The sequence below is a fragment of the Protobothrops mucrosquamatus genome, unplaced genomic scaffold (genome assembly GCF_001527695.2).
Source record: "Protobothrops mucrosquamatus isolate PMUCROS unplaced genomic scaffold, P.Mucros_1.0 scaffold_284, whole genome shotgun sequence".
NCBI classification, from domain to species: domain Eukaryota; kingdom Metazoa; phylum Chordata; class Lepidosauria; order Squamata; family Viperidae; genus Protobothrops; species Protobothrops mucrosquamatus.
The window spans coordinates 508,444-527,631 of record NW_015386360.1 but is presented as its reverse complement, the minus strand read 5'-3'; the positions used below and the strand labels follow the sequence as shown (position 1 = coordinate 527,631).

Below are 19,188 nucleotides of genomic sequence, written 5' to 3'. Positions count from 1 at the left end.
CCTCCCCTCAATTGAAGGAGAGAGCGGGTCACCCTGAAGAGGGCGGCCGGGCGGTTATCTGATGACGCGATGAGAGTGGAATAGTAATTAGTTCTAACCACCCTCATCGCCACTAGGTAGGATCTAACATGTGTCCTCCACTTTGGGGTCTTGGAAAAAACTTTTAATATTGAATTTACTACTGGACTTAGTCTACATGTGAAGAATTTTCTCTTTTTTGCTTTTTCTGATCTTGTTAACGTCATTCCTGGTGTCTGGGAGGAGATTTTATAGTCTACTGAGGACATCTTGTGGAGAAAGTCAAAATTGCAACTATCTTTTTTTTTATGGTGAGATTGACTTTGACCTTCAGATTACCATAAAAGGGAAAAGATAAAGAAACTTAACAGCTGTATATGTGGGGGTGGATACTGACTAAATGTTTTTTGAACACAGCCTCTACTAAAAGATAACAGACTGTTTCTAATTACTATTGAAATGGAGAAACCCTATTCTCAACTTGACTATAAACTTATATTGGAAAAATATTATGAAGCTACTGAGCAAATATGTTTGCAAATAAAAGAGCGTACTATAGTAATAAAAAACAGAAATTCTGCTTTGAACCTACAAACTGACCTCCAGATTTTATTTGAGCATTCTATAGACTAAAAAACAACAGAAGCGGAACCAACCAATATTAAAGAAGATTCTACTTTATTCATACGCAACCTAATGAGATCTCTGAGGAACAAAAAAGGACTGTAATTAAACCACTCACAATTTCAAAACCAACAGAAATGGATATATCGAGAACTATGATAGCTTGGATAAGCAACTATTAACTACAAAGTTGGACATAACTGAGTCTGCTATTCAACAGATCCAAATGTGGAGACTTGACTCTTTAAAACAACAAGGGGCTATTTACAAAGGAGTCAGGTCTCTAAAACAGAAAAGGGGACACTTTTGCTTGACCCAAATGATACTACAAGGCACAAAAAGAGACTTGTTCATTGATATAGAGGCGTTGCTATGGAAACCTGCCTGGCACAAAAAGAAAGCTAGAATAAGGTTTAAGAGTATGATTCAAGGCTCTATATAATGGGTTTAAAAGGCTTATTAGATATGGATTGATTTATGGTTTAAGATAGTTAAATAAGATGTTAAATTGAATAAAAATTAATTAAAGATTTGAATTTAATAAGAAGATAAACATCTTCTTATTAAATTTGTGTATTAACATGTTTGTTGTGGATATAGTAATTTTGGGAGGGGGTTAAAAGAGTTTGATATAGATATTGAGGGATTGAAAGATCATAAAGTATAATAGAGTAGAAAGGTATTTTTTTGTTTTTTTTGTTTTCTTTTTTGAACTAATATTCTTGTTATTAGAAATGATAGTTATTTTGTAATGGAAGAAGAATAAGAAAAAAGAAATGATATTAATAAATGATTATTGATTATGTCAAGGAAAAAGGGAATGGAGAGACACCTGAAGTGTTAATTATGTATTTATACTAGCAAAATGGAATATAGTAATTGAAATAGTAAAGCTTAACATAGGATTTGGACTTATTTAGATGAAATGTTATTGATGATTGTTTTGATTGACTTAGTTGTATTGAAATACATTAATTTGAATATAATATATTATCAGAGGGAATAGAGAGGGGGTTTCTAATGATTTAATCTGAACTATATAAGTATGACTTTGCTTTTGGACAATTGATTCCAATTGTCACCACCACGTTGATTCTTAAGCACTTGTTTGTAAAATGAAAAAACTAATAAAACGTGTTTTTTTTTTTAAAAAAGTAACTTATGAAGTTGAGCAGGCGTAAGGAGACATAACCAGATTCAGGAACTTCCTGGAGTTTTCTTCAAAATTCTTTCTAGGACAATAAAACTTCTTGACTGGAAAAAGGACAAGTGCCAAATTGGCGTGAGTTCCTGGGATTCCAGATAGATGCTGCTGGGATCCATCCACCTTAGGCTAAGCTCAAAGCCATTCAGCAAGCCCCCAGACCTAAATCTAAGGGGGAGCTACAGGCATTCTTAGGACTATTAAACTTTTATCACTCATTTTTGCCAGACAAAGCAGCATTGGCAGAGCCACTCCACCGTCTGCTAGACAAAAAAGCACCTTGGGTGTGGACAAACAACCATGACAAGGCATTCAGAGCAGTCAAATCACTGCTATCTTCGAGCTCCATGTTAGCTCACTTTAACGAGAATCTGCCAGTGACATTAGCATGTGATGCCTCGCCTTATGGCATTGGAGCAGTGTTAAGTCATCGAATGCCAGATGGTCGTGAAGCCCCTATTGCTTACTACTACCCTAGGACATTATCTCCAGCTGAGAGGAACTATGCTTAAATTGACAAAGAAGCTCTCACTATTGTCACAGGAATTAAAAAATTCCATGACTTCTTATACGGGCGACCATTTATAGTTTTTACAGATCACAAGTCGCTGCTTGGCCTTTTCACGGCTGACAAGCAGACTCCGCAGATCCTGTCACCAAGGATGCTGCATTGGTCAATCTTTATGGCTGCCTGTTCATACAGGCTAGTACATAAGCCTGGCAAGGAAATGGGCCATGCTGATGCACTCAGCCGAGTGCCCCTGCCACAAACAGATCCAGATCCAGCCCCTGCAGCTCACATCCTGGCAATCCAGGATCTTCCAGAGACACCCTTACATGCGGGAGATGTGGCCGCTGAAACTGCCACTAACAGAACACTCAGCCGCGTTCTCAACTGGGTGTTGAGGGGGTGGCCAGAAAACAGACCAGGTCCAGAGTTTCAACATTATGCTTGCAGAAAAGATGATCTGTCAGCCCACAAGGGTTGCATGCTGTGAGGAAACAGAGTAATTGTCCTGCCCAATTTGCAAGCCAGAATGTTAGAATCCTTGCATGAGGGACATCCAGGTATCGTAAGAATGAAAGCACTTGCAAGAAGTTACTTGTGATGGCCTGGTCTGGACAAGGACATTGAGGCTCAAGTAAGAAGCTGCCAGGTCTGCCAAGAGACCTGTCCAGAAATGCACCTGTGCACCCCTGGGAGACCACGCAAGCCCCATGGTCTCGTGTGCACATTGACTTTGCAGGTCCATTTCAGGGTCAGGTATTCCTCATTGTTGTGGACAGTTATTCAAAATGGTTAGAGGTAGTACCTGTCCAATCTATGACTACTGCCAGGGTCATCCAGGAACTGCACCGGCTATTTGCCACACATGGACTACCGGACATTATTGTGTCTGACAACGGGGCACAATTAACAGCAGCAGAATTCCAATCGTTTCTTAATGCTAATATGATTAGACACACCACTTCGGCTTCGTTCCATCTAGCTTCTAACGGCCAGGCTGAATGGATGGCAAGGTCCACTAAAGACTCCCTTAAAAGACTGACTAAGGGAGACTGGAATCATCGCCTGGCAAACTTTCTTCTATGCCAGCACACAACTCCAAGCACTGCAACGGGACGCAGCCCAGCTGAGCTAAGGTGGGGATGGCGGCTCACAATGAAGCTAGACTGCCTCCACCCTGACAGGATAGCTGCTGAAATGGTGCAACCCAAGTTTCCCCGGAATTTACAGTTGGGTGAGCATGTTTGGGCTAGGAACTATGGGCAGGAGGCACCTTGGGTGGCTGCTACAGTTACAAAAGTGTCAGGGCCACTATCATATGAGGTGGCTCTGGATGATGGTCATGTGATCCGATGCCACATAAACCAGTTGAGGTGTCGGCAGACAAAGCAGAGCTCAGATGCAGATTTAGAAGAGACTGTGATAATCATGGCAAAGCTGCTGTCCCAGTATCACCCACACCTGCCGAGACTGTGCTTACCAAGACAGAGGCACCAAAGATTTTTGCACCACCTCTGCTGTCAAATGACTCAGATGCACATAGCGGCACAGGTCTACCGCCCTTGCCACCCAATGACTCAAATGACTATAGCAGCACAGGTCTACCCAGTGCGGACAACCTGCAAGTCGAGATAGAACCCCAAACAGCTTTGCGGCATTCTGGCAGAACTCTCAACCCACCGGTCTACCTCAAAGACTATGTATATACAAGAAATCATTTTATCCAGGGGGAAGGGGTTTTATGTATTGATATTAAGAGTTGATGTGTTTTGGTTTAAACGTGTCTCCAACCATTTTGGAGGGAAAGTTAAGTTTAAGTTTGAGTGGGAAAACACCATTTGATTTGATTGGTTGCCGCCTAGAGGTGGCAAGTATAAATAGCCGTCATTCTGTTGGTTAAGCCAGTTCTGTTCCTGTTGAATAAAATCACGTTGTATTAAACCGGTCTATTCAATGCCTCCAAAACCCACTACATAACAAAACCCATGATTCTTTTTGTCTAGTTTAAATATTTCTTTCAGTTGTATATATGTAAACCAATGGCAGACATGACCTTCTGATTCTAGCTCCTCCTTGGATTTGAGGGTAGGATCACCCAAATTAAAAGATATTATTTTACCATAAATCCACCAATTTGGCCTCATCACCATCTCTTTTCTAAAAAAAGGCTTCTTGTAGAGAAACCCAAAGTGGCACCTTCATAGAGATTCTTGTTTTATATTTATTCCAAACTCTCAAAATGGCACATCTAACAAAATGATTGTTAAAATCAACATTTACTTTAACTTTAGTATACCACAAGTAACCATGCGAGCCAAACCTTAGTCCATGGCCTAAGTCCAATAACCTCTTATTTTGAAGGTTCACCCCTTCTTTTAGCCAGACGAAGCAACAGGCATCAAAATACAATTTCAAATCAGCTAGACCTAACCTCCTCTTTCCCTAGCATCTTGCAATAGTCTATATCTAATTCTCATTTTTTTTCTTCTGCCATATGAACTTTGAAATATCCCTCTGCCATTGTTTAAATGGAATATCAATTGCAAGTATTGGTAGTGTTTGAAACAGGAAAAACATCTTTGGTAAAACATTTATCTGCAAAACATATTACAATCTCCTTATCAATTAAAATTTTAATGTGTTACCAACCCATTTTGTTTGTTGAGATGTTCTACAACTGCCTTGCTCAGTGGTGCAGTTAAAGCATTGTTTTCTCAAAATAGTCATTTTGAGATCTTCAGTAGAGATATGATAGTTTGATCTGGGTGAAAGCTGGAAGGGTAACAGAGTTTTGTGAATGTAATTGTGGATATTTGGAGTCTTTAGTTTTTGAAATAAAATCCTCCATGTATATTTTGTATTTGCAAAATAATAAGATTCCTACAGGCAACTTTATTTCCTGGAATAGTCAAAGTGGTCACATAGTCACATGTTCATTTCTAGTAGTTTTATGGGAAAGAAAGGCTCTGTCTGAGTATCCAGCCTTAACACATGCTACTTTGAATAAAATAGATCCCCCATCTAGTCATGAAGGTTGCATGACTCCTCCTGCCCTTAAGCTTGTGACTTTTTAAGTGAATTTTAAAGAATCTTGCTTCCTTCATGGGAAACAAAGAGAATCTTGAAAACGCAGAACAGGATTCAGCCCAAAGCTTAAAACTCAACAGAAATAAAAGTTGTAGTGGTCCAGACAGTAGTGGAAACATTGGTCATCATGTAGTTTAAAGCAGAATTCTTCCTCTCTTTTTGTAGGATTAATTGCCTTTTCACTTCTGCCCCAACTAGCACAAAAAGTGAAGCTCTTTCTGTGTTTTACTCCTGCTTACACATTGAGGGGTATCACAGGGCTTCCCAAAGCACTGGGAAAAATTCCTCCTGGACTAAGAAAAGTAAGTGTATCTCTTGCTTTTATTAGTGTATTAAACTAATTAAAAAAGTTTTGAAAGAGCACATTCTCTTTTATTCAGTTTTCTGGAAAAATGTATTAAGAGGATGCTTTGTGCATTCAGTGAGATTTATTTATCAGTAATTTTAACACAACCTGTTTTTAGTAGAAAAAATAGATTAATTCTAACTCATCTTTAAATTACCTTTAAAGGTTTTCTTACCACCTAAATATTGCTAAGGGGCTTAAATGTGCTTGATTTTCAGTTTTAGTTGATACTGCCTGAATATTTTAGAACAGACCTGGGCATTTTATGGCTGTGGGCCATATCTGGTCCTTTCACTGTCCGAGTCTGGCTTGAGGAGGGGGCAGTAGCATTCAGGAGGTTGGACACTGAAGACATTTTTAGAAGTAGTATTTGTATTTAATATACAGTTAGTCCTTAAAGAATGACTATAATAGAGCCCAGAATTTGCATTGTGAGTCATGATGATTGCAAATCGATGCACCCATGTGACTGGACCTAATTTTATTACTTTTTTTGTGGTGGTCATTAAGCAAAAAACACAGTCATTAAGAGAACACCAAGTTAAGTGGTGAATCCACATTTTCCTATGGGTGCTTTTTGCTGGAAACCAGCTCCAAAAGCCAGAAACAGTAAATCATGGTCAGGTTGGTGAGCCGATTTCTAAGTGCCCAAAATTGGTCATGTGATTGTGAATACGTGTGCAGCCATCAGAACTCCAGAATTGGATCTTAAGTAGTTTTTTGGGGGTCGGTCATAAGTTTGAATGGTCTCCATGTGACTGGTCATTAAGCAAGGACTATCTGTATATATGTGAATGTACATAGAATTATAATTACAGACACACAATGCATAATTGGGCAGGCAAAGGAGGAACACTTAATATTTATGCATTTTTATTTTACAGCTAATATGGGGCAAGAAACAATATTATCTTTTAAGTAACAGATTAAAAGCCTTCATGGCCTATGGATGTAGCTATGCCGTATTCGATAAGCTTTGCCTTCAAGTTATTTTCTTTATGGGAGGATATAATGCAAAAAACCTAAATACAGTAAGTAAGCTTTACTTTTATTGTAATTTCTATGAGGAGGTGGGAAAAGAAGAGGAAGAAAAAAAGCAGCTTAAGTCATCCAAACAACAATGTAGTATCTCACACTTGTTTTTCTTTTGTTACTCTAGGACACATTTTTATCTATATTTGTACAATATATTTTGAAGAGCCTCTCTCCTCAATAATTATTAGACTATAGAATCCTGAAATAGTTGTTTTGTCAACTGAACAAACACAGAGTAAAAACTGACTCTTAGAAATCTGCTCTGAATTTGTGTCTGTAGCACCAAAACTGTGCAAATAGAGTAATTACAACTAAATATGAAATTATATTGTTGATTGATATTTGGGGATGAAAAAGTCAAAAGGATTCTTATAGGAGGACAGGAAGGCCTGCTCCCACAATATTAGTAGATATTTTTAGAGTCAATGTTTGAAATTTCCATTTCATTTACTAAGAGTTTTCAATGAAGCTGTGCAATAGCTTGGGGTAAAAAAGCTACTGAATTAAACCATGAGGTTTCATTGCTGCAGGTGAACTTGATCCTGGGTTCCTTCCTGTAAGGTGATCAACTCTACATCATATGCAAGACATATAAACAAGCAACAGGGTTTTCATCACTCAGTGGCAGCCATCATCTTGACTTTGTAAAGCTCCCTATATTCCTTCCCTCTTACCCCCTCCCTTTTTTGGGTCATCACTTAAATCAGGGATGTCAAACTCGCAATTTGACACCCCTGACTTAAATCTTGCAGGTCTGTGCTGTCAAAATTCCATCACAAATTACTTGGGTGGTTCATTTCTTTTCACTTTTTTCTTTATTTAAAATAATGTGTGTCTAAGATATGTAAGGACCCACTTTAATCCCACATTTTAAGAAAGCAGAACTCTTGGAAACAATTTCTTCCAACAGGAACTTTTATTAAGAGCAGTTGATAGCAGGCATAATAGACAAGATCTGAGGGATTTCTTTACAGATCGATACTTTAAAGTATCCCTAAGCAAATCCCACCCCACAGTTCATCCGGATGGTTCAGACCGGCCAATCCCCAGGTGTTAAGTCCATCGTGGGAAAGGGGAGATAACATCGGTCCAGCTCCGGTTGTAGCACGATGTTCAACAGCTCTTCACACCTCCTTTTGAGATCGGAGAAATAAGCCAGGCTCTGGAGGTTTGTATTTCTCCCCCCCTCTTTTCCTAGCTGCCAGGTTAGGAAGAAGAAAGTTCAGAGAGATGTATGGTGCAGGAGGCAATTTGTTACATGGTAATGGGCAGCAGACACAGAGGCAATAAACAAAAGGTTACATTGTAGAGGAAGTGAAAGTAATAACCCCGTAGGCATATCTCCCCTCCCCCTTGGGAGTATGGCAGAACCCAGGGGAAGGTGAGATTTGGTTTTAGATCAGAGGAGATAGGTAGAAATGAAATATAAATGGGTTCGACATCCTGCCCCCCTTAAAAATAAGAGAGATCCACCTGTAGAGAAAACAAAACAGCTATAGAGGTTAGTCTGATTTGTTGGGATATTCTGTATGAAACGTCTTTAGTAGTTTCGATGCTCTGACATGACGTTTATGGACCCAACTCGTTTTGTGAGGAGGAAAGGTGTTTCCATGCTACTAGGTATTGAGTTGCCCTGTGATACTTCCTAGAATCTAGGATTTCTTTTATCTCGAAGTGTTGTTCTCCTTCAACCATGATTGGGGGGTGGGGGGAATTTTTAGCTGTAAGGGCGACTGTTATTCTCTTTTCAGCAAGCTGTAGTGAAAAATTGGGTGTATTTGCCTGAGGTTTTTGGGTAGTTCTAATTCTACTGTTACTGGGTTTATGATTCTTTTAATTGGAAAAGGTCCTATATATTGTAGGCCAAGTTTTTTACAGGGCTGTAGGGATTTTAGGTATTTTGTAGACAAATATACCATTTCTCCTACAATGAATTGTATGAATTCGACTCTCTTTTTATCTACTTGTGCTTTGTATGCTTGCCTAGCTTCATCTAAGGCTTTCCTAACTACTGGCCAGGTGTTTTGTAATTGTGCTATCCATTCCTTCAGCAATGGGATTGCCGGTTCATTTGGGATTAGTTCTGGCTTATGGTTGAAACTTTGACTGGTGGCTATTTGAAAGGGAGTGTAGCCTGTGCTGGAGTGGACTGCATTATTGTAAGCAACTTCTGCAAAAGGGAGTAGGTCCATCCAATTCATTTGCTAGAAATTAATAAAGCATCTTAAGTATTGCTCAAGTACTGAGATAGAATGTTCGGACTGTCCATTACATTGAGGATGATGACTAGATGACAGTCCCTGAGTGGTTCCTAAGAGAGATAAAAATTCCTTCCAAAATTCTGATGTAAATTGCACTCCCCTATGAGATATGATGCGTTGGGGTGCCCCATGCAGTCTGTAGATGTGCTGCACGAATAGTTTTGCTAAGGTTTTTGTGGTGGGAATCTTTTTGCAAGGGATAAAGTGCACTTGTTTGGAGAACAAGTCCGTAACCACCCATATGACAGTGTTTCCATTGTTTTCTGGTAATTCCACTATAAAATCCATGGATATTTCTTCCCAGGGGGCTGAGAGATTCACCACTGGTTGTAATAGTCTGGGCAATTTCCCTTGCAACCTCTTAGCAGTTGTGCACATTGGGCAGCTGGCCACATAACTTTCTATGTCCTTTTTCATGGACGGTCACCAAAATGGTCTTTTAATTAAATGTAATGTTTTTACAAATCCAAAATGCCCTGCTGATTTTGTATCATGGCATAGCTGCATGAAAGTGACCCTCTAGGTGTTTGGTATATATAACTTTCCCCCCACCCATGGCAGTCCGTCCTTGATTGTGCACACATGTCTATTTTTCTGGAACCATTCATCTGTTTCCAAAGTTTTCCGGAATTCAATTCCGGTTTGGCTACTCAGCTGTGGCTTTAATTTAGCTTGGGCTCTGGTGGTTACTGGCGCTGCCAGTTGTGGTTCAGGCATGAGTGGTTTAGAATCGGTGGCTCACGTGCTGTTGTATTGGGGCATGCGAGACAGTGAATCTGCCAGGAAGTTCTCCCCCCCCCGTAAGTGCTTGAGCGTAAAACCGGAATTAGTGAAAATGCTGGGACCAGCGGGCTTGCTTGGGAGTGAGCTTCCTGGGTGTTTTTAAGGCTTCCAGGATTTGTGGTCCGTCCAGACCTGAAAATGAATTTTATTCCCTTCAAGGAAATGGCGCCACGTAAGTAACGACCATCTCATCCCGTATGCCTCTTTTTCCCACACCGCCCAGTATTGTCCCATTCCGGTGAGTTTCCTGGCTGTGTACGCTCATGGTTGCAATACCCCTTCGTTATTTTCTTGTAATAGTACAGCCCCCACTGCCACATCACTTGCATCCACCTGTATTACGAAAGGTTTATCCATGTCTGGGTGCCTCAGTACAGGTTTGGCGGAAAAAGTCTCTTTAACCTCTCGAACGCCACTTGGCATTCCATTGTCCATTTTAGTGGCTGGCTAGGTTTCACTGAGGATTCTCCCTTCGTTTTTAGTAAGTTTGTGAGGGCAGAGCTATTTGGGCGAACGAAGGGATGAATTGGTGGTAAAAGTTTGCAAAACCCAGGAAACTTTGCAACTGCTTCCTTGTGCGAGGTGGTGCCCATTCTAGTACTGCTCTGACCTTCTCAAGGTTCATTTCAATGCCCTGTGGGGATATGCGATAACCCAGGTAGTCTATTCTTTCCTGGTGGAATTCGCATTTCGATAATTTGGCATATAGGTGGGCAGCTTGCAGTTTCTTTGAAACGCTGCTAATATTGAATATTCTTGCTTTGACACCACTCTGACTAGGTTGACATGTTCCTCTTTGGATTCAGTGAAGATAAGGATGTTGTCTAGATAAATCAGGACCCCCTTAAATAGGTGCTTCCTTAGTACCTCGTTGATTGCATAAATACTGTGGGGGCCCCCTGTAGTCCAAATGGCAAAACTTTGAATTGGTAGCACCCCATTGAGCAATTAAATGCAGTTTTCCATTCATCCCCTTCCTTAATCCTAACGCGGTAATACGCTTCCTTTAGGTCTAGTTTAGTGAAAATTCTTCCTTTCGAGAGGTGGGATAACATGTCCTTCATGAGGGGTAGGGGGTATAGGTTGCTTTCACTGATTGCATTCAGGGCGCGGTAATCCACGCATAAGCGCAAAGTGCCATCCTTCTTCTCTCTAAAGAGGACTAGGGCGGCTACCTTAGGCTTGGCAGGTTCGATAAATCCCCTTTCTAAATTTTTATTTATGAATCTTTCCATTTCCTCCTTCTCCTTAGGGCTCATAGAGTATAGTCTGGGCTTCGGGAGTTTTGCCCCGGGCTTGAATTCTATGGCATAATCCGTGGGTCACTGAGGGGGAAGCTCATCCACCAGCTCCTCACTGAAAACTTCAGCAAGGTTTCGGTATTCCTCTAGTATTTTGGGTAGTCCCTTTTCCTCTCCCACTGATGCTTTCTCCGTTCCTAGGTTTGATAGGGCTCCTTGGGGTTTTAAGTTCGCACGATCCCCTTTTGGAAAATTGAGTTCTGCCATCCTCCAATTTAACCAGGAATTCCATTTCTTTAACCATTCCAGCCCTAGGATCACTGGGCATTCCATGTCTGGGGTCACTACAAACATTATGTCTTCCTCATGGTTCCCCAGGGATAGGTGGACTGGTAAAGTGGCTAGGGTAAAGCTGGCACCCCACCGCTAGGGACCCATCTAACTGGCCAAATGAGATTGGTTGTTTCAGCCTCCTCACCAGAATGCCCAAGTTCCCCACTAGTGTCAGGCTAATGAGGCAGCGGGTGCAGCCAGAGTCTATTAGGGCTTTCACTTTGACAGCTTCGGGCATGGAGGGAGCTAATATAGTCACTGTCTTGAGGATGGGTGTGATGGGTCCACTTACCAGGGGTTTGCCCTCTGAGCTGTCGTCTGAAGTGTCCACCGCCCCTGCAGTGTAGGCCGGAGTTCCCTCCCCATGTTTGGCAGGGGTTGGGGACTCCACAGCCTCTATCGCCCTCATGGCGGGTTCTTTTGGCTTGTCTGGGGACTTCCCTGATTTCCTGGCCGGTGATCGGTCTGGGTTGTGCTGAGGGGCATTCAGGCGGCATTCTATGGCATGATGCCCCTCTCTCCCACATTTGAAACAGCCCGTTGACTTCTTGGCCATAGCCGGTGATTTTGCTGGCTTGCGCATCGGCTCAGGAGGCGAGTGGCCCCATGGTTTTCCTCAGCGGTGCCTTTTCAGTAGGTCGATCTCTGCTTCCTCCGCCAGGACATACTATTCATTGAGTTGGCGTGGGTCCCCTCGAGGCAGGCAAGCATCATATAGGTCGTAGTTTAGGCCGTCTTTGAAATGGCTAAGGAGGATGTCTTCCGGCCAGTTCAGCTTGTTGTCAATGGCCTGGAATTTTTGTGTTTATTCGGCTACTGGGCATCTGCCCTGCCTCACCAACTTTTTTTTTATAAGAAGTTTTATTAGTTTTTTCAATTTTACAGCCAAGTATTTAGGAAGCAGTGCGGTGATAGGATAATCAATAGTCCAATAACAAAATCTTTCATAGATATCTCAGATTACATCATTAAAAACTCCCTCTCTATTTCCCTTAATTATTGTGTCAAATTCAAGTTAATACATTTCTAATTGTAGTTCAGTCATTCAATACATTTGTCAATATAATTTTGCCTGTACATATCCAAGTCCTGTTTTAAAGTTTTACCTAATTCCGATTACCGTATTCCAATTTAGCCTTTAAGACCCATAATATTTAAACTTTGGGTAACCCAAATTTCCCTAATTTCGTTACAGAGTAGTTATCATGTCTAAAAAACACATATTATTCAGATAGTTACATTTTCAAAAGTATATTCTATTTCTCATCCTAGGAGCTCATCATTTACTAATAAACTGTCTTTCATTGTCACAAACCCCTTTCCATATTACTTTTCAGAACTATAGTCTAATGGCTAATTTTCATTTCCTTTATAAGTCTAAGTCCTGGATATTAGATCAATCAATATCTCCACAAATCTCCTTAGCCCATTAAAATTTTTTTAAGCTATTCCATCATCAATCAGCAATAAGAAGAAAGAGGAAAAGGAAAATCCCATTTTTGAATCTAACTCTAGCTTTCTTTTTGTGCCAAGCAGGTTTCCATACCAGTGCCCCTGAATCCTCAAGTGGGTCTCCCTTCATTTCTACACATGTTGTTTGAACCAAGGGAGACCATCCAGTTATCAATTTTTCAAAGGAACCAGCCCCTTTGTAGTCATTAAATTGTTGCCCTAGTAGTTCAGATCTCCCTGTTTGATTTAAGATGTTTATCATCAGTTCAGTCAAATCTTCTTCTTTTTCCAGTTTCATCTGGCTTAAGTAAAAGGTCATATCCGGAGTTGTGGTTGTTGTATGGTTGTCAAAATTGTCGGAGTTCTCAATATATTATGTTTCCATCTTAATGTTGCTTCCTTCAGTTTCTGTTGCTTTTTGAGTTACAAATACTTTGGTTGAAATCAAGATTTGCTTGTCAAAATTCTCCATGGGTTGTATTTGTTGTTGTGTAGAATCCTCTTTGATATTAATTGGTTCCTCTTCAGTAGTTTTTGGGTTTGTAAGTTCATCAGTTAAAGTCTGGGTTTCCATTTGTGATTTTTAAGGTGACATCTTTGTGTTTCACTCTGGAGTTCATTAGTTCAGTGGCTTCAAGGATTTTTTCAAGTATAAGTTTATAGTTAAGTTGTGGGTAAAATTCCTTCATTTCTGTGGTGGTTAGAGATAATCTTCTAGTGGAGGCTATGTTTAATAAAAATCAACAAATGTCCGATATGTTTAATAAAAATCAACAAATGTCCACTATTCCTAGAGGTTATTTTCACCACCCAGCTGTTTCAGGTTTTTATCTTTTTTAGATAATGTGAAGACCAATTCTAAAGGATAAACAGGCTTCACAGTAAAAAAAAAAACAATTGCTGTACCAGGCTTTGCCACAAGGTGTCCCTGATAGACTATCAAATCTTTTTCCAGACATCGGTTAAACTTTTATCCAATTAATTTTTTTTCCAACTTAGCAAATAGATGAGATGATAGATCACTATAATGGAAATGTTTTGGTACCCCAAAGCGTCCAAAAAATACAAATCCAGTTATATAGTTATTTAGATTAGTTGTTAATTTTTTTCCTAAAGCTTAATTTCCCAAAGTATGTAAACGCTGCTGTGCTGAAAGCGGGGAAGAAATTTCAGGAGGCTTTCACAGGAATGAGGTTGGGGTAAGAGAAAGGGAAGGAAGAATCTCACCCAAATCCTCCGCAGTGCTTGCTTTGTGCTTGATGGTGATTTTGGCTTTCGGCTGGTACGTCAGTCCAAAGGAGCTGCCTCGGATCAAACAGAAGGGCTGCCGCCCTTCTGCGATCTAGCGAGGGTCCTCCTCAGCGGTGGTCATCCCTTTAGGGAGACTTTCAACCCTTTCCAGGGTCTTCTGACAAAGGGAAACTGGGCGGTGGAGAGAGGGCTCTTCCCATGCGTCCGCTGGTGCTGAGATCCAGAACCGGAAGCTCCCTGCCTCACCGTCTTGATTCTCTCGCGGACCTTTTGATCAGCCAGGGGGTCCTTCTCAGAGAGGACATTTAGCAGTTGAAGTCGTTGAGCTCTGGGGTGTTGGAATCATGCAGGTTCACCATCCAGTCTGTGGCCACCCTGTCCAGAGCGGATTTCACGATACGGATACGGGCTTTCTCATTGGGGATGTCCCATCCATATTCTTCCATGTAGCTGAGGACTTGGGTTAGGAAGTACCCCAAGCGTGGTGGCTCCCCCCTGAATTTCGCGTCCAGTGGCAGGAATCTTTGGATGGATCGGTGCCTTCGCCGCTGACGGTATTGTCTCCCATCCTGATCGCCATCTGCAGGTCAACGGGGAGTGGGGGCTGCCAAGGTGGTAGCTGCTGTTTTAGCAGATGTCCCCAGGACTATAGGTTCCGATTCCCCCTCAGTGTCTCTCCAGCGGCAGCTTTAGGTGCTGGTGCAACCATGGGGTTCAGGTTTCTCCTCCCCTAGAGAGCCGAGGTTTCCTTTCATCAGCTCAATAGCTTTCTCTAGGATCCAGTTCGAGTGCTGTGCACAACTTCCTTCCTCTTCGCTAATGTGCAGGGATTTCTCCATCTCTTGCTTCTATTCAGGTTCGTGGCTGCCCCATCTCAGGGTCACCTTTCTCGATCTCTTTTCCCACTCATCTTTCTTGTGAATGCCCATTGACCACTGAGATAGATAAAAATGAAATATAAATGGGTTCTGACAATAGCTCTCCACAAACCCTTCATGAATTCCTCTGTTCTGTTGTAGAAGATCAGACCACCTTCCATTCAAATGTATATCACCTCTTGTCCTAGTTTTGCAAACCTACAGCACACCTATTTTTCTTTCTTTCTGTTGCTAATTGATGTTTTTTTTACCACATACTCTTCTTACATTCCAGGTCTTAATCTTTTAACTGTGATAGTTAACACCAGGTGAGCCAATAATGACCTCTTCTGCCATTGTTCAATTGAATTGAGTTGAAACAAAGAGTAGGATATTTACTTGATCTTCTTAGTACATGAACAATGATCTCTGAGCTCAGATTAATAAGATTATTAAGGGAATGGTTGAAGTGAGAATACAAAGACTGCAGCAAGTAACATTGTTTTCAGATTTGGAACTTATATAGAGGTAATGCAAAACTGTTTAATTGTGGCATTCTTCCTCTGGCACATTCAGTACAGGGAGGGAGCCAATTTCTTGTGAATTTATTCTCAGGTTGTGTTTATATAATAGTATCCTCATTATCAATGTGAGAATTCTATGTTACAAATGATTACCAGCTTTATTCATACCCATGTCACATATAGTATTCCTTTCTCCAGTACAGGAGATGGAGAATCCACCAATGGTTTTCTTTGTCTGCCTGCTCTTGAGACCAAGTAGCCAAACTTGACATGCCCCCTCTTGCCAGGAGATCCAGTCTTAACTTGGTCTCAGCTCTTGAAAGACGTTTCAGGTTTGGCTCTCAAGATAGCAGGTTAGAAAACTCCATTGGTGATTCTCCTTTATCCTCAAAATTTGCTCAGTCCTCCCTTACCCTCAATCCTATTTGGTATTTCCTCCAAATTCTCCTTTACCACTGGGATCAGTGTTGTTTAATTTCTTTCCTTTATTTTACTGTTCAAGGAGTGAGGGGGGGAGAGGTGAAAATCCTGCAGCTTTCCTTTCTGCCTTTCTCCCAAGGCTCTGGGGGGAAAGATTACTGGGCAGAATTGCTCTGGGAAAGCACTTCTTCCCCATTTCTTTAGTCAGAAACTAAATTGGTGCTGCAGGCTTGGGAGTCCCTCCTTTGTTTTGAGGCCTCTGGATCAGTTTCGGCGGCCGCCATTTTGAAGGCCAGAAAGGCCGACAAAATTGATTTTTTTTCTCCTTGCTGTTCTGAGGCCGATCGTTGCCCCAAATTCCAGTGCAGCACTTCGCGCCGCCTGGAAACCTGATCCAGGGGCTGCTAACTTTCTTCCGGAGCCTACAGTGGTTTTAAGCGGAGGGAAGGCCTCGACCGCCATTTTGTGGCAGGAGCACTTCTATCTACCTTTTGCAATCATTTGGGGCCTTCTCCTGAGTTTGCTAGAACCCAAGTGCCTTGAGAGCAAAAGGCTCTCAGCCTACGCGGCCTGTCGGATTCCCAGCCTCTCTCACTACTTACCGCGGCCAATCTCAAACATATATATTACTTCACAAGTTCACAGCCGCCATTTTGAATTCGTTTTCCTACCAGGCCTTGCCTCAATTATCCTGTATCCCTCATTGGGAAAATTTGGCCTTTTTGTTTTCTCGTGTATATTGCCTGGCCACCTAAGGCCTCCGGGCAGAGTCCAGAGAGTGGTTCCTAACGTGCCTTTGGCACCTAACTTAAGGGCCATGACCATAGCCCAGAGAGAAATATATTTTTTGGGTCGGGTGGTCAGGGGAACAGTCTTGTTGCTTGTTCCAATCCTGCTCCCGCCAGCTACTTGCCTGCCAGAGCGTCATCTCAGCTATCTGACACTGCTCCACTGAGATGGAGGGCTCACCGTTGCCTCAATCCACTCCATCCTCCAGTTACGGCTGCCATAAATCCTCTGAACAGGAGGCAGCAGGCAAATCCAAGTCCAAAACTAAGCACACGCTCAAGAAGCCTTCCAAGCTGGCGGAGAAGCAAGTCAGCCGTAGGCACCAGGCTCTGGAGAAGGAGTTATCCAGGGCACAGAGGCAGGCCGGGCTAGATACGATGCAATTGGAGGCCCCGGAACCTGATCTTCCATTAGGTCCCTCAACCTCAACTCAAGGTGTCTGGTCCATTCCAGGGACACCGGTCAACATGGGTTCACCTCCCACAATTACTCATCATGCTACAATGGCTCAGGGTGCAGTCCCAGAAGCCACGTTTACTCCTACAGCAGCAGGACTCAGGGGTCCGGACTTGGGAGATATTTTCTCTGACGGATGCCTGGAGGCTTTACTAACAAAGGTAGTAGATAGAGCTTTAGCCCAGCGTTCCATGCAGTATCCTGATCAAGGGGCTTCCACCTCTGCTATGCCTCCTTCTGAGGCTCCTACAGAATTCCCCATGCTCCAGGAGCCCATGTATCCTGCACATTCTTCTATGAGCGGTTATTCTTCCCCTCGGGGTGAGGAGCAGCCGGATCTCATTCTGTCAGAGGAAGAGGACCCCCCCTCCTGAGCCCTCCCCTTCAGGAGGCCTTTCAATCCAGACCTTTTTCTCTCAATCCTACGCAAGGCCACAGCAACAGCAAAAATAGGATCAGATCAATTCCCTCAACCTCAGGCCACATCGGATACTAGTCCTAATCCGATATTTTTCGAAACAGTGGCAACTGAACATCACGTTCCATGCCCCTCCATCTTCCTCAAGGGGATTAAGAAACCATGGGCATCCCCTTCCTCATTCCCTTCTGTAAGCGGGATCGATAAAAAGATCTTCAGCACCTCTTCTGATCTTAATGATGCGCTGGAGGTTCCCAAGGTAGACGAGGCATGGACCCCTCTGGTATCCCAGATGGCGGTCGCTGGGGACTTAGCTCAGGTACTAAAAGCGGATGAGAAAAAATGGGAACATACGTTTCGAAAACCCCATCAATCAGCAGCCTGGGTGATTAAAATGGCCAGCTGCGCATCCTTTTTTGTTAGAACCACCCTCCTTTGGTTGCGTCAGCTTCAGGCCAGGGTCCCTGCCGAGGATTTGTGTACCCACCAGGACCTCAGTAAAATGGTGGCGGCGACGGAGTACGCTGCGGACGCAATGCTTCAGTCTGCCGTCTTTGCATCTAGATCTATGGCCTCTAATATTACCGCCAGAAGGATGCTGTAGTTAAAGCATTGGCAGGCTGACACCAAACTTAAATGGAGTCTAGCAACTGCTCCTTATCTGGGCAGCAACTTGTTTGGAGAGTCCCTTGCCCCGTACCTTGTGGAGAACAAGGACAAGCGCAAGGTTATGGCTCATTTACACAAGAAGGCTGACAAGCGTCCCACTCCCTACTTTTGTAGACAGTCCTTTCACCAGGCAGCAGGTGCAACAGCCATTCAGCCCCCCAGATCATACACTCCCAGACAGGAACAGCCGTACGACCGTCCTTACGACAGGTCAGGGTTCCGGCCCAGACAACAAGGACAAAATAAGTGGCCATTTCGAGGGGCGGGTCGCCCATACAGAAAGTCCAAATGACTCCTGCACTACCCTTCCCATCGGGGGAAGGCTAGCCCACTTTTTCCACCAGTGGGAACTTTCCTCCACGGACAACTGGGTCCTACAAACCATCCAGTTCGGGCTGTCCCTGGAGTTCCTAGCCACACCCCCGGACCGACTCATCCGCTGTTCCGTTTCCAGGGACCTACAAAAACAAAGACTTATGCAGGAGGCCATCCAACACCTTTTAGAAATTCAGGCGATAGAACCAGTACCACCAGAACACAGAGGCAGGGGGTTCTACTCCATCCTCTTTTATTTATTTATTATTCGAATTTATATCCCGCCCTTCTCCTTGCGGACTCAGGGCGGCTGACAATCAATTAAAAACACCAATAACAATCACAGAATTAAAATTAATTAAAATGAAATATTTAAATTGTCTAATTAAAATGTGATCAAAAACCCCTCTAAAAACCCCTCTTAAAAATTGCCCTAGGCCAGTCCCGCTTGTTGGAATAGCCATGTCTTGAGGGCGCGGCGGAAGGAAGGGAGATCAGGGATCACCCTGATCTCTGGGGGTAGCTCATTCCAGAGGGTGGGAGCTCCCACAGAGAAGGCCCTCCCCCTTGGGGTTGCCAGCCGGCACTGTCTGGCCG

At 42.7% G+C, this 19,188-nt stretch overlaps 1 protein-coding gene across 1 annotated transcript in view; it reads left to right on the top strand.

Annotated features, from left to right (window-relative positions):
* The window catches only part of LOC107302729 (lipase member M-like), a 48,447-nt gene that overhangs the window by 18,604 nt on the left and 10,655 nt on the right, over nt 1-19,188 (top strand). Inside the window, exons 5-6 of the mRNA XM_015831873.1 lie at nt 5,607-5,743; nt 6,672-6,818. Of these exons, the coding sequence (XP_015687359.1) occupies nt 5,607-5,743; nt 6,672-6,818 (284 nt within the window). The remainder of the gene's footprint in view (nt 1-5,606; nt 5,744-6,671; nt 6,819-19,188) is intronic.